This window comes from Bufo gargarizans, chromosome 8 (genome assembly GCF_014858855.1).
Source record: "Bufo gargarizans isolate SCDJY-AF-19 chromosome 8, ASM1485885v1, whole genome shotgun sequence".
Taxonomy (NCBI): domain Eukaryota; kingdom Metazoa; phylum Chordata; class Amphibia; order Anura; family Bufonidae; genus Bufo; species Bufo gargarizans.
This window is the reverse complement of record NC_058087.1, coordinates 53,628,138-53,644,347: the sequence shown is the minus strand read 5'-3', so window position 1 is coordinate 53,644,347 and position 16,210 is coordinate 53,628,138. Positions and strand designations below refer to the sequence as shown.

General features: G+C 44.0%; 1 protein-coding gene across 2 annotated transcripts in view; it reads left to right on the top strand.

Annotated features, from left to right (window-relative positions):
• Positions 1 to 16,210, top strand: part of LOC122945304 (putative methyltransferase DDB_G0268948) — a 245,840-nt gene that overhangs the window by 208,451 nt on the left and 21,179 nt on the right. For both annotated transcript variants that reach the window (XM_044304345.1, XM_044304346.1), the window contains exon 6: positions 6,325 to 6,462. In XM_044304345.1, the coding sequence (XP_044160280.1) occupies positions 6,325 to 6,462 (138 nt within the window). The remainder of the gene's footprint in view (positions 1 to 6,324; positions 6,463 to 16,210) is intronic.

Here is a 16,210-nt window from a genome sequence, read left to right as displayed (position 1 = left end):
TCTTCCTGGCCAGTATAGTATACTTGCCAGGAAGAAGTCACCAGGGCGCATGAGCGGACTCGGCGTGCGCGACAGCCGGGAGAAGACATCAATCAAGATGGAGCCCGCCCCCTGCCGAGTGCCGAAACCAGGAAGTGGACAGCGCGCCGGGAGCAGGTAAGTATTAAACGGCGTGTTAAGAATACCACTTTAAGGTCCCAGGGGGGACTGAGGATCTGATCACAGGCTTAATCATACTAATTGTTTTAGGGCCTCTTTTACACGGGTGTGACGGATTGGCTCCGGATGCGTTCAGGGTGCATTCAGTGAAACTCGCACCATTTTGCAAATAAGTTCAGTCAGTTTTGTTTGCAATTGCGTTCAGTTGTTCAGTTTTTTCCATGCGGGTGCAATGCATTTTGATGCATTTTTCACGTGTGTGATAAAAAACTGAAGGTTTACAAGCAACATCTCTTAGCAACCATCAGTGAAAAACGCATTGCATCCGCACTTGCTTGCGGATGCAATGTGTTTTTCACTGAAGCCCCTTTCACTTCCATGGGGCCAGGGCTGCGTGAAAAACGCAAAATATAGAACATGCTGTGTTTTTCACGCAACGCAGAACTGATGCGTGCGGGTGCTATGCGTTCACATCACGGATTTCACCGCGGCAAATTATCTTGTGTGAAAGGGGCATAAAGAATCTCCTTATCCATTGATGATTTGCAATAGGATAATCAAAGTAGGCACTAAGGGCAGAGACCTGTTCCTTAAGAGTATTCAGTCTTAGGTTTTTATCCAGACCCTTTTGCAAAAAATCTAGAATTTTTGGCATGGGAGGAGATCTACCGGGATTTTAGACAGGCCCCTATGTTCTAAGATCTCCCCCTCAAATACCATGCTGTTAGATGAAGACTTCTCACTTCTGGATGGAAGACAGGACCTTGAAACAACAGATCCTGCCTGTCCGGAAGAATCCAGGGATCTGTCAAGGAAAGTTTCCTCAACCAAGTGAACTAAGTCCTCCTTGGCCAAAAGGGGGCAATTAGAATAAGCCTCGTCCGTTCCTTCCTCAACTTCTGTAATACTCTTGGAAGGAGTCTTAGAGGAGGAAAGGCGTACAGAAGCGGATTCGGCCACGGAAGGGAGAACGCATGTATCCCTGTCGGGGAATCTTCCGGATTTAGGGAAAAAAATAGGTTGCATTTTTTGTTCTGTCTGGTCGCAAAGAGGACTTGTTGGTTTAAGCACCATTCTCCTTGATCTAACTGGTTTCTGCTTAGAAAGTCTGCCACCTTGTTCTCTACTCCCTTTAAATGTACAGCTTTGACAAAGGGAACGTAAGGAATGACCAGGGAGAAAATATCTGCGGTTAAGGACATAAGGTTTTTTGATTTGGTTCCTCCTTGCCTGTTTAAATAAGAAATGACCGTGGCGTTGTCTGAAAATATTTTTATTCCTTTTCCTTGTATTTTGGGTAGGAATTCCAATAGGACTGCTCTGAGTTCCTTCATATTCTGAGAGTCCTGACTCTCTATCGAGCTCCATACCCCCTGACGGACCTCCCCCTGACAATAAGCGCCCCAACCAGACGGACTGGCATCCGTAGTGATGGATATCTGCTCCTGGGGATCCCAATGTAGACCCTGAGACAGATTTGCAGGTTCTAGCCACCAGGTTAGCGATTGAATCACTTGAGGGGTCAGGGAAAGTGGGGCGTCTAATGGGAATAGAGTTCCCTGCCGCTCTTTTAGAATCTAGACAAGAAAAAGACAAAAAACACAGCGCCTCATGTGTGGTACCGCCTTATAAACAGTATAATATTAGGTGCGTAATTCGCTTACCGAATGCTGTTATGAGGAGTCACAACAGCTATATATGCCTTAGCTGGTATCTATCCTCACCAGCTTCAGGGGATGCCGTGCTGCTGCCTGGGCCTCTTCCTGTCTCAATAGTTCCAGGAAAATTGGTATGCAGGTTATCATAAAAGTAGGAGACCACTATCCGGCGCTGCTGGCATATAGGTCAGTCCTTAGGTTTAATAATATTATTTTATTAAAGTCAACGCGTTTCAAGGGCGAAGTGCCCCCTTCGTCAGGACAATTTACAGAATACAAACTCACTTGTGATCGAGACATTTAAAACACTGTTTTGGCGGGTTAATCTGGGGGAGGTTCAAAGGTAGGAGCGGGTGTGTTTAGTATAATGAGGCTCCTAGATAGAGTCCTTCAATAGCATTCAATTACATCAATTGGAAGAAGATGCTAGGAAAGATGCACACTCGTATCTAATGCGATACCTAAGGGGATATATTGTATAATGTGTGGGCTACAGTGGCGCTAGACCGAGCGCTCCATGTGGCGGCTTGATACATATTTTAAACTGATACATTTAATGATCCATTTAATGTTACTAAAATGAGCGATCTCTTGCTGTGCTGGCATCTCCACAGATCCACAGCGCACACTATTCTCCTACACAGAGCCAGAGCCATTCTCAGCTCCATGCTCTCTCTGTGCAGCGATCCTCTGTGTCAGCTGCTCTGCAGGATCTCCGGACGCAAACTGCCTGCCGCGATTATTATAATGTATAATAATACATATCCATATGACAACCAGTTATACCTACAGGTAACGACACACGATCCTGTACTTGTGTATATATTTATATATATATATATATATATATATATATATATATATATATATATATGCCTGTATAATCCCTCTATAATAATGGTCCATAGAAAATTAGGGTAAATATTACCCTATATCCTATGTAATTTTGTGTAACTTTGTGTGGTTTTTATATATATCTTTTATATATGTTTTATATATCTATCTACCCACCTAATGACCCCCACCAACTGTGCTCCCTGTGAGCCCATCCATTTTATCTATGCTAAAAATAGTCAATTAGATAGAGACTTATTTATGTACCTATTTATCACATTATACAACAATATAATGAGAGCTATGGGTGTAATCCCAATATTTATATATAGACTTTTACTCTGGTAGACACGGTTTTTAGTGTCTTTTAAAATATAGTTGGTGCCTGATAATATTTTAACCCCTTCGGCACAGACTGGTCAAGAATCTTAATTTTAATTTTATACTTACCCCCACTATATATAAGTAGCCGATTTGACAATTAGGTGCACATCGGGGCTAGGCGCCCAAATAATGGGACACATAAGAATTATCCTATCTTCTGTGAAATGAGGGTCCCGCACCACGCAGGGCCACTGCACTAGCTGGTGCAGAGAATAGGAATCAAGGTTAACACCAGCGTTGCACCAGCGTGACCTATGTGGACTGTGACCATTTGAGATGAGAGATCGGGCAGCGCTGGTGCTTCACAAGATCGCGGCAGGCAGTTTGCGTCCGGAGATCCTGCAGAGCAGCTGACACAGAGGATCGCTGCACAGAGAGAGCATGGAGCTGAGAATGGCTCTGGCTCTGTGTAGGAGAATAGTGTGCGCTGTGGATCTGTGGAGATGCCAGCACAGCAAGAGTTCGCTCATTTTAGTAACATTAAATGGATCATTAAATGTATCAGTTTAAAATATGTATCAAGCCGCCACATGGAGCGCTCGGTCTAGCGCCACTGTAGCCCACACATTATACAATATATCCCCTTAGGTATCGCATTAGATACGAGTGTGCATCTTTCCTAGCATCTTCTTCCAATTGATGTAATTGAATGCTATTGAAGGACTCTATCTAGGAGCCTCATTATACTAAACACACCCGCTCCTACCTTTGAACCTCCCCCAGATTAACCCGCCAAAACAGTGTTTTAAATGTCTCAATCACAAGTGAGTTTGTATTCTGTAAATTGTCCTGACGAAGGGGGCACTTCGCCCTTGAAACGCGTTGACTTTAATAAAATAATATTATTAAACCTAAGGACTGACCTATATGCCAGCAGCGCCGGATAGTGGTCTCCTACTTTTATGATAACCTGCTCTTTTAGAATCTGCCACTGAAAAGACCTGGAGTGAAAAAGGGCCCAATTGACCACAGTTATTGTGGAGGTCATTCTGCCCAATACTGTCATCCCGTGTCTGATGGTTTGATTCTTTGAGGTTAGAAGGGACCACACGTCTTCTCTTATTTGGGATACTTTGTGTTGAAGAAGAAAACACTGGTTCACTGAATCCAGGATTAGACCCAGAAACACATCTTTGGGACGGTATCAGATTTGACTTACCCCAGTTAATTTGCCATCCTAGTTTTGTCAGGATTTCTATTACTTCCAGAAGATGAGAGGTTATCATATCTCCGTATTCCGCCACCACCAGGAGGTCGTCCAAATAAGGGATGACCAGAACCTCTCTTATGTGGGCCATAACCTCTGCCATTACTTTTGTAAAGAGTCTGGGGGCCTGGGATATTCCAAATGGAAGCACTTTGTATTGGAAGTGATGAATTTGACCTTCCATGGATACTGCCACTCTGAGATATTTCTGGAAATCTGTATGAATTGGAATGTGATAGTAAGTGTCTTTTATGTCTATGGTGGCCATGACGCAGTCTTTGTAGAGATGCTTTATTGTTGACTGTACAGATTCCATTTTGAATTTTTTGTATTTCAGAAAATGATTTAGGTCCCTCAGATTTATGATCATCCTGAATTTGGGTACTAGAAAAAGGGATGAATAAAAACTCCTGCCCTTTTCCCAGTCTGGAACAGGAACCATGACCCTTTTTTCTATTAGAGAAAATATTTCTTGTCTTAGAGCCAGGTTTCTAGCGGAATTTTGAACTATATTTGTCATTTTTAATCTTTCCGGTTGGGGGGGAAGCAAACTCTAGACGGAACCCTTCTTTTATGATGCCTAATATCCACAGGCTTTTAACGAGCTCTTTTCCCATGCCCGAAAAAATAGAGAGTCTTCCCCCCACTGGACAGAAACCGTAATTGCTGACTTGGATCTTGAAGCAGACTGATTGTTAAAGAGGAATCCCTTATTTTTTCTATTTTTGTTTTCTTGTCAAAAAAACTGCCTTCTGTCTGTGTGTAAGGTTTTTTGTTCCTGTGAAAAAACTGTTGTTTTTTTGGAGGTCTAGAAACAGGAAAACGCTATTTATCAGAAGCCTTTTTTAAAAGGTCATCCAAAACAGGCCCAAAGAGATAATCTCCCTGGCATGGGATAGAGCAAAGTTTATTCTTTGAACCTGTGTCACCTGACCATATTTTAAGCCAAATAGCTCTTCTTGCATAGAGCAGCTGACTTGGCACTTAACTTTAAGGCATTTGCAGAAGTATCAGAAATAAAGTCCACTGCTTTAAGAATGGTAAGAAATACTTCTAGTAATTGGTCCCTAGGGGTTTTATCTTGAATATGGGACTCCAGCTCTTGTAGCCATAATTTTAGCGACCTGGCAGTAGAGGTAGTAGCAATATTTAGTTTAAATTCTTGGGTCGAGGCTTCCCATGCTTTTTTAAGGTATACTTCTCCATGTCTGTCCATAGAATCCTTTAAACTACCAAGATCCTCAAAAGATCATTTCAATGGGTCCGCAAAAAACGCGGACAGCACACCGTGTGCTGTTCGCATCAGTATGTCAGTTCCGTTGTTGCGCAAAAATAAATAGTGCATGTCCTATTTTTTCTAGTGTGCGGACAAGGATAGGCATTATTACAATGAATAATCAGCAAAAAAAAAAAAACGGATGCCATACGGAACGTCATCCATTTTTTTTGTGGATCCGCAATTTGCGGACCGCAAAACACATACGGTCGTGTGCATGTAGCCTTACACAGAACGTCCTATCCATAGGACAGGAAACAGAAAACTGGTGGTATGGGGAGGTATCCCTCCTTAAGTGCTCTCCACGAAGGTTCCTGTTTCCTGTCCTGGATGGAGGCGGTCTCTCAAGGGTGCTGTCATGGGCGTAAGGGAAATAAGCCCTCATACAGCTATGTGAACGGAAATATTAAAACATTATGTCTCAAGGAAGATGGGGAAGAAAATTTAAAAAGCAAAAACGAAAAAACCTCCGGTAGGGAAACGGTTAAATGCTGTAACCATTATTTTTTTCATTTTTCTTTCAAAATTCTTTTTATTGATTACATATGTCAAAAGTGGTCTAGCGTGACATAAGAGCAAGGACAATAAGCAATCACCATTTGCATATCAAGGTATGGTAACATCTGAACATTGTAAAATAAATCAGCTTGCATTGTTGTACAATATATCGTTATACATCATAACATTGCTGGACAACAATTGTGATAGAATTCTCAGTATAGCATTGATGGTTCTACTGAATGAGGGAAATTTTTTCATTTTTACTAAGATCAACTATATTGTAAGCATATATTTTTCCTTTACAGGATCACAGATATACCAGTCACCGTTCAGCTGTCCATTCCTGAAATTATTGGATTTATCCAGTCAGTTTACATGTATCAGGCATTCATGGAGAAAGATGTGAAAGGAGCAGAACATTTCCTTACCCAGACTGAAAAAAGGTGCAGTATAAATACACGGTTCTTTGCTTATAACATTTCATGGATTCAATGATAATTTGCCTGCCAATCCATTGTTAGTATTGAGGTGGTTAGGTCCCCTTAGGCCTCTTTCACACGGGCGGGTTTTCCGCACAGGTGCAATGCGTGACGTGAACGCATTGCAACCGCACTGAATCCTGACCCATTTATTTCAATGGGACTGTGTACATGAGTGATGTTTTTCACGCATCACTTCTGTGTTGCGTGAAAATCGCAGCATGTTCTATATTCTGCACTTTTCATGCAACGCAGGCCCCATAGAGGTGAATGGGGCTGCGTGAAAATCGCATAGCATCTGCAAGCAAGTGCGGATGCTATGCGATTTTCACGGATGGTTGCTAAGGAGATTGATGTGGCGGTCCATTCACTTTATTATTTTTAATTATAACATGGTTATAATGAAAAATAATAGCATTCTATAATACAGAATGCTAAGTAAAATGTCACTTGAGGGTTAAAAAATGACTCACCTCATCCACTTGATCACGCAGCCGTTATAGTCTTCTTCTTCTTGCAGGACCTGCGCTGACGTCACCACGTGGTGAGCGTGATCACGTCAGCGCAGGTCCTGCAAGAAGAAGATAGAAGACTATAACGGCTGCACGATCAAGTGGATGAGGCGAGTAATTTTTATTTATTTTTTTAACCCTCAAGCGACATTTTACTTAGCATTCTGTATTATAGATTGCTATTATTTTCCATTATAACCATGTTATAATGGAAAATAATAAAATCTACAGAACACCGAACCCAAACCCGAACTTCAGTGAAGAAGTGGGTACCACATTCAGTTTTTTATCATGCGCGTGCAAAACGCATAAAAACGCTTTGCACTCGTGTGGAAAAAACGAAACAATGCAATCGCAGACAAAACTGACCAAAATTGCATGCGCAATTGCGCAGGTTTCCCGCAATGCACCAGCAACGCATCCGGACATCTGTGATGTCCGTGTGAAAGGGGCCTTAGAGAAAATGGGAGAATATTTTTGGCCCTGAGCGATATGCATGGCTCCGCACTCTAGGCAACTGGAAGGAATCAGACAGACACAGTTGTAATTTAACCAAAGTGGCGTTTACTTTACTCATGTGGGGTAACAGGCATGCGGGTACAACAGTCTTTGACAGGCCACAGGCTTAGTGGTTACAATCTTAATGAAGACAGAGGCTTAGTTACAGGCAACAGAATAAATTGGTACACTGTCACTTTAAGAGCCAGCAGATATAATACTGTCCCTTTAAGGCCTCTTTCACACGACCGTATGGCTTTTTCAGTGTTTTGCGGGCCGTTTTTTCTGGATTCCGTTTTTTGTTTCCGTTGTGTTTCCGTTTCGGTTCCGTTTCTCCATATGGCATATACAGTATACAGTAATTACATAGAAAAAATTGGGTTGGGCATAACATTTTCAATAGATGGTTCCGCAAAAAACGGAACGGATACGGAAGACATACGGATGCATTTCCGTATGTGTTCCGTTTTTTTTGCGGACCCGTTGACTTGAATGGAGCCACAGACCGTGATTTGCGGACAAGAATAGGACAAGACTCAAAATCTAGCGGAACAGAATTGCGGACATACGGAAACTGAATGCTCACGGAGTACATTCCGTTTTTTTTGCGGACCCATTGAAATGAATGGTTCCATATACGGACCGTATACGGAACGCAAAAAACGTTTGTGTGAACGAGCCCTAAGAAATAAAAATTCTCTCTTCCTGGGCAACAATACTTTGGCTCATGTTTCCTCAGAGTGGCAGCAATGTACATTACATTATTACAACATATACCTTTCCAAGTGGCACAGAATCACACAGTCTCTAAGGCTGCTTTCACACTTCGGCAGGGATCAGCAAAAATGCTTCCGTGTTTGATAATACAACCGCCTGCATCTGTTATGAACAGATCCGGTTGTATTATCTTTTAAAATAGCAATGACAGATCCGCCATTAAAACCATTGTACGTCAATGGGTGCCAGATACCTTTTGTATTGTGTCTGAGAAAACAGATCTGGCACCATTGACTTGCATTGTGTGTCATGCTGGACCAGTTTTGCTCCGAATCCCATGCCGAACAGGTATGGAAATGCAACCAAATGGAACGGAATGCATTCTGGTTCATTCTGTTCTGTTCAGTTCAGTTTTGTCCCCATTGACAATGAATGGGGACAAAGTATAAGTGTTTTTCTCCAGTATTGAGATCCTCTGCCGATCCTCTGCCAAAAGAAAAACGCAAATGTGAAAGTAGCCTAACAGGCACTTCCATGTTGCAGTCACAACCACTGCACACACTCTGATCTATCGTGGTATCTCTGCCTTACGAAACACACAGATCAAGATGTCTCACTCTGCAGCAGATATGTGTATCTCTGCAACACATACTATTGGTGACAGCCTGGCAGGTCTCTGACCTGTCTCTTCATAGGCTCCTTTCAGGATCTTAAAGAAAGGAGATTCCAGCTCAACTACAGTTCACAGACACAGGAGGATGCACAGACTAAGGAGCTTCTCTGCCTGTCAATGAAAGCTCCAAGCCCTCTGTGATATTCTGACTCCATTGCCCTAGCAAATCCCTGAGGTTTTGAACCTTTTTTTCCTGCGACAGGTGGCAGGAGATCTATGAGACTGGCAACACGTGATTTGATCTGACATGTTTTCCGTTTGGATCAAATGACATCTGTGTTGTTTGTGGTGCTTGCCACACATTCTTTCCCAGGTGTGGCTATTAGGGTCATTTAACCTTCTCTATTTATAGTCGCTTCTCCCACAATGCTGTGCGGTTTACAGCTTCTGTTTGGACCTTTGGGTAGATTGTGGTTGGATCTCGGCTGAGTTCATGGTGCTTCCATTGCTCCTTTGAAGTTAAGTCTTTCCTTTCCCTTTTGTATTTTGTTTGGGTTCTGTGTGTTGCAATTCCCTATTGTTTGTATTAGGCCTTAAGGAGAGTCCTGTTCGTTCTTCCTTTTGGAGGAACAGGTAGTCTCTTCCCTGCCATTAGTACCAGGGTCCTATAGGACTCTAGGTATTCCTGTGTATGAACTCACCTACCTTTGGGGTCTGTTCATACTGGTAGTCAGTCAGGATTTTGGTTAGGGTTTTCACTAGGAGGTGTCCATTTTCCGTCCTTAGTTCTCAGGACTGATTCCCTGTCCCCCCCCTCTTCCCTCCTATGCTCGGTGTGGTGTTTCCTTCCACACCGAAGCGTGACATTATATACCGCCAACAACTTAATTTTTTTGTTTGTTTGTGTGCAGCCATGGATCCTATTGCTGCACTGGCAGGTCAGCTGCAAGGGCTATCTTTGGAGGTAGCTGACCTCCGCACGACCGTCTCCAGATGCAGAGATCACAGGCTGTTGGTCCTGGTGTTAGTGGTCGAGACCAGGCCTATCTGGAGCCTAAAGATTTTCTGGGGGACATGATAATTTCATTTTGTTTAGGGAGGCGTGCAAACTGTATTTTAGGTTACGTTCACACTCATCTGGGAATGAGCATCAGATAGTTGGTGTGGCCATTTTGTTGCTTAAAGGGAACCTGTCACCGGGATTTTATGTATAGAGCACATGGGTTGCTAGATGGCCGCTAGCACATCCGCAATACCCAGTCCCCATACGGATGGAGTAGAGTTAACACTCATGTTTTCTGAGATTTCTGAGTTGTGTTATCTAATCTAAGCACACACCTTCAATTGCTTTTCAATGGCTTTTGTCTCAAGATAACGCGATGAGCTAAGAAATTTGAGTTAAGAGCTGGAGTGCTAACCCTGCTCCATCTGTAGCTCTGTGTGCTTTTATTGTGTAAAAAAAATGATTAACTACATATGCGAATTAACCTGAGATGAGTCCTGTGTTGTGGAATCATATATCTATATATCTAGTATCAAATGTATACTTGCTTGTATTATATCTAACAGTTTGCTTAACAAACAAGATGGCCCCTGAAGTAGCAGCCAGCTCCCTTAATAATCCCTTACTAAACACTTTATGATATTGAAATTGCTGACATAGTGCTGACATTGCTAAAGTATGGAGTGATAATGTGATACCTTGTCATGGGACTTAGTAATGTGACAATTAGATCATCAAATTAGCCGAGTCATAAAGTTCCTCTTTTTTGTTATAAAATATCATGTAATCTCAATAAACGCAGCATCTTGCATTGACTGACTTCTCTGTGACAGTCTGTGTGTGATCTCTCTTTCAAGGCGTACGTATGCCAATTATTTTATATCATTCGGAGCAATACATCAACAATACATCACTGACTATTGGAGTCAGATCCAGAACCATATCAGTTGGCGCCCAACGTGGGGCCTGAGGATTGGACCTCCTGCTGGCGTACCCCCAGAGACTGGACCCAGAGAGACAAGCCAACGGACACCGGGACCGCGGCCCGTAATAAGAGGTGAGAAAATATATTCATCTTACCTATTCTGTGTCCCTTGGCTTAGTCTATCCATATTTGTTCTAGGGAGGGGTGCACCGACAGTGAGGCATCCTCAGGGGCATGAAAGTAAGAACCCCATTGTATTGATAAGCTTGATGTATTGTGTTTTATTATTTTTTTGTGTATGGTTGGTTTCTCTGGTCTCTGGGAGAAAGGAGAGGCATAGACTGACAGAACAATAGAAGTCTCCTAAAGTGCCTACATTGAGGGGTAACCCTGGTGTGTAACCCCAAGAAATAGTAGAAGGGAAGGAGACGGCTTGCTGATAACCCAGTGGTGTGTTAATCTCAAGCTCAAGGTGTTTGTTTGTCAGTGTCTGTGCTAATCCAACTATCAGAGACAGAAAGTGTTGAAGGCTCCAGAAAGTGTTGAAGGCTCCAGAAAGTGTTGAAGGCTCCAGAACGTGTTGTTTTGAAAAGATGGGTAACCGAAATAGTGTCCCGAAGGGCTATTGTTCACCTGAACAGTACGTGGCGGACCGGAGAGGAAAAGGTTATGTCAAAGGACTAAGCAAGTTAGAAAAGAATTATGGTATTGCAAAAGGAGGTGTGTTGTGTTCTGCTGTGTGGCAGACATTGTTGACTGAGAAAAGAGGCAAATTGAATGATGATAAGTTGATAGATACAGTCAGAGTATGGCTGGACTGTAGCAAAGAATTTGAACAGACAAAAGGAGAAGCAATGTTTGATGAAAAATCAGGACTCCATTACTATCGGCCTGGCCCAGTCTTAGTACAGGAACAGCCACCGCCCTATAACAGTGGCGCAGCTGAAAGAAAAAGGGGAAGTTGGACTTGTACACATTGTGGTCAGCAGAACCCTGCCCCCCGTGATACGTGCTTAGCCTGTGGTGCTCCACGCCCACATAATCATGCTCTTTTAGCCCCCCAGCACGTCTCACCAGTCCCAGCAGTGACGCCATCTTGTCCTCAGCCAACGCCCAAGGCTGGACTTGTAATCTCCCCAAACCCTGCTCTTTCTGTCATGCCACAAGTCACTGCTATATACCCACTTGTAAATCCTGACGGCACCTACATGCTACCCAGTCAGCCCATAGCTCCAGCTCATATAATGGTAGGAGGTAGTGGTGCTGTAGATCAGGAAGATGAGGATGGGGAGAAACAAAAGGAAGATGCAGGGGAAGACTCACAGCAGACAGTGGACTATGCACCTGGTACTGCAGCACAAACCCCGGGATATCGCAGCCCCCCACCGCACCTTGGACAATTTTCTGATATTACCCTAAGTAGTCAGCAGGGTGCAGCAAGAGCAATGAATGAGTCTTTTCAAAACCAAATTACAGAGCTGCAAAGAGAGATCCATAACATAGGACAAGGAAATCTTGAAGCCTTAAGGGAAATATACTTGAACACTCCCCGTACGGGCCACCTAGGTATGTGTCCTTTACCCCCCAGCAGTTGTTCACCATAGTGAACCTCATGCCTGACCCAGATACACACCCTATGCCCTTTTATAGAAAATTGGCACAAGTTTATCAAACCTACGGGTGTACTTGGTCAGACTTGCAAAGTATTGTACAAAATAAAACTGGTGAATTTTCTTCACTTATAATGGATCACATACGCCAACCAGAACTCCCTGGAGCAAATTATGACACTCGTGATTCAGAATCTGGCCGTGATTTCATTCAGCAATTATATAAGTGGGCGAAAGACAGACTAGCAGAGCAGTCCACGACCCTGCAAGACATGGTGCAGGATAAAGCAGAGTCAGTAGAAAAGTTTGTACAAAGAGTTAAACAAAACTATAAAGATATGGGATTCAGTCCAAATGAACCTGTGCACTTAAGACTCCTAGCACGGTCATTTGTAGATGGCCTTAGGCCAGATCTGAACAAAGCTCTTGTAACCTGTCGCCCAGAATGGAAATCATTAACATTGGAAATCTTAGAACAAGTTGCAAAAGGGCTGGAGAGTAGTACAAAGAAATCCCGCATATCAGTCATGGCAGTCATGACGGGAGAAGAAAGAGAGGAAAGACCCCCGCCCCGTGTCTGTTATGGGTGCGGCAAACCAGGGCACATTAAGAGAAACTGTCGCTCCAAACATCTGTGGCCAGCAGATCAGAGCCAAAGAGGAACTCCTCCTCCATGGCCAGCTCCATCCCACTAGGACGTTGGCAAACCAGTGTTGCTGGGAGGGGACACCCCGTGTATGGCAGTCTCTGCCCCTCCTGCAGGCCCCGCCCCTCGAATCACCCTCGATGTGGCAGGGAAGGAACTCTCATTCCTTGTAGACACTGGTGCAGCCCGCAGTGTGTTATGTGAGACCGCCATACTCCCTTCCTGGCTCACAGATATGCATTTACCCTGCTCTGGTTTAGAAGGGGTCACCCAGCACAACCCTGTTACTAAGCCTCTCTTGATTACTCCCTCTACTAAATCCCAAAGCCAATCTCCACAGTTACATCTGCCCACTGGAGTAATGTCACAATTTGTTGTAAGCCAGACATGTCCTTATAACCTATTAGGCTCAGATTTTCTTCAGAAAATACGTGCCAACATCCAGTTCAAGGAAAATGGTACAGTTGTTTTAGGTACGGCATTGAGTCCTGAAGAAACCTGCCTCCTAATGGCATTAAAATCCCAGTCACTTGAATCACATGAACAAGGGGATTCGCTGCAAAGCATTTTGCACCTCATCCCTAATACCCTTTGGACCAAAGGTCCCCAAGACATTGGGCGTCTCAAAGTCCCACCAGTCACTGTAACCTTGAAGAATCCTAACTTACTGCCTTATAAAGCACAATACCCTCTCTCCATTTCCCAGAGAGATGCTATCACCCTCCAGATACAGGCTCTTCTTGCAAATGGAGCTATTAAAATTACCACCTCACCATGTAACACTCCCTTATACCCAATTAAAAAGAAGAGTGTGAAGGGACAGCCTCCTGTATATCGCATGGTACAAGACCTCAGAGCAGTTAATGAGGCTACGGTCTTTGAAACCCCCATTGTACCAAATCCCCACACTTTGCTGGCTAGCATTCCTCCTGTGGCTGCTATCTTTACTGTCATTGATCTAGCAAATGCCTTTTTCTCTGTCCCATTACATGAAGACTCCCAATTTCTCTTTGCTTTTACACATGATGGAAAACAATACACCTGGACGGTGTTGCCTCAAGGAGCTCATAATAGTCCTTCCTGCTTTAGCAAAGCAATGGCATCCATCTTACAACCATGGCAAGCAGATCACCCAGAGGTGGAACTCTTACAATATGTGGATGATTTACTCCTCTGTGCTGACTCACACCCCGTCTGCCTGAACTCATCTGCCTCACTTCTTGCCTACCTGGCGGATGCTGGGTGCAGAGTCTCACGTTCTAAATTACAGTTGTGTCTTCCAAAAGTTGTTTTCCTAGGTCACTGCATCTCTCAAGGCAGTAAGCATCTTACGGATGCCAGAAAGAAAGCAGTCTCAGACATCCCACTGCCAGATACCCCTCACCAACTGCAAACCTTTCTGGGACTCATTTCATACTGTAGACCATGGATCCCTAATGCATCCGTTCTAATGCAGCCACTATTTGATTGCATACCCCGTATTGCTACTGTTCCTTTCCAAATGACTGCAGAAGCCATAAAAGCATTCCAATCTCTCAAACAAATCATTGTCACTGCCCCAGCTCTTGGCATCCCTAACTATCAGCTTCCCTTTCGCCTTTATGTCATGGAACGTCAGGGTCATGCCACTGGAGTTCTCACCCAGAGCCATGGGGGTCGTAGTAGACCTCTAGGCTACTTCTCAAAACGTCTAGACCCTGTAGCCAGAGCCGCCCCTTCCTGTGTCAGGGCCGTTCATGCTGCTAGTTCTCTCCTGAACGCTACAGCTGACATCGTCCTGGGACACCCACTCACCATCATGGCTCCCCATGACATCTCAGCTATCCTGCAACAAACACAACCTAAACACCTCACTGCACAACGCCACCTCAGGCTCCAGTGTAGCCTGCTTCTGCCAGATAATGTCACCATCCAGAGATGCCACATCCTCAATCCTGCTGCACTCCTTCCTCTCCCAAGGGGGGAGTGTACTGCAGATGGAGATTCTGCAGATTTTATTGATCTACGTGCTGAAGAAGATCTTCAGGAAGAAGAACTATGGGCCTCAACCGACTCTCTTTTCAAAGAACAAGAACATGATTGCATTACAATGATGGAAGCTGAAGTAGGAACTCCACCATCAATACAGGATACTCCTTTGCAAAACCCACACTGGACACTCTTTGTAGACGGTTCAAGGTATGCCGATGACAAAGGGAAATTCCATACAGGCATGGCAGTTACTAGTGAGTATGAAGTACTGTGTGCAAGGCAATTGCGCCCAGACCAGTCAGCACAAGAGGCTGAACTCATAGCCCTTACTGAGGCCTGCCTCATAGCAAAAGACTCCACTGCTAACATCTACACAGACTCCAGATATGCTTTTGGAGTAGTTCATGATTTCGGAATAATATGGAAGGCCAGAGATTACATTACAGCAGCAGGAACCCCAATTAAACATGCTTTAGCAGTGGAGGCTTTGATGACTGCAGTACTCCTGCCCACCAAAGTAGCAGTAATCAAAGTAAAGGCACATACCCGTGCTGACACACCAGAAGCCAAAGGAAATGCATTGGCGGACCAAGCAGCCAAACAGGCAGCAATGGAAGAGGAAAGAGCACAGCCAGATAAAATCATGTTAGCACAACCGGATGTCAAGCAACAAGAAATATCATGGGATCTACTGAAACAGATGCAGAAGCAAGCCACCCGCTCAGAAAAGGAAACCTGGTTAAAGGAGTCAGCCCTGGAAGAAGAATCCGGACTTTGGACACAAGGGAAGAAAGTGTGCTTGCCTAGAGCACTCTATCCTGTAATAGCCTCTGTGGCCCATGGGCCCACTCATCAATCTAAGACAATAATGAAAGAGCTCATCGATAAAATATGGGTAGCCCCAGGAATCACTCCTGTACTAGTGAAATATGTCCAGTCATGTTTAATCTGTGCCCAATGCAATCCAGGTAGGACTGAGCCCACGCCCAAAAAATGTCTCCCAAAAGCCTTATACCCCTTCCAGAGGATCCAGATTGATCATATCCAGATGCCAATGTGCCAAGGGTTTCAATACGTGTTAGTAGTGGTAGACATGTTCTCTGGGTGGCCAGAAGCCTACCCCGTCAGGAATCAGACAGCAACAACTACTGCTAAAAAATTGATACAGGAAACTGTCTGTAGGTACGGGGTACCTGAGGTCATTGAGAGTGATCAGG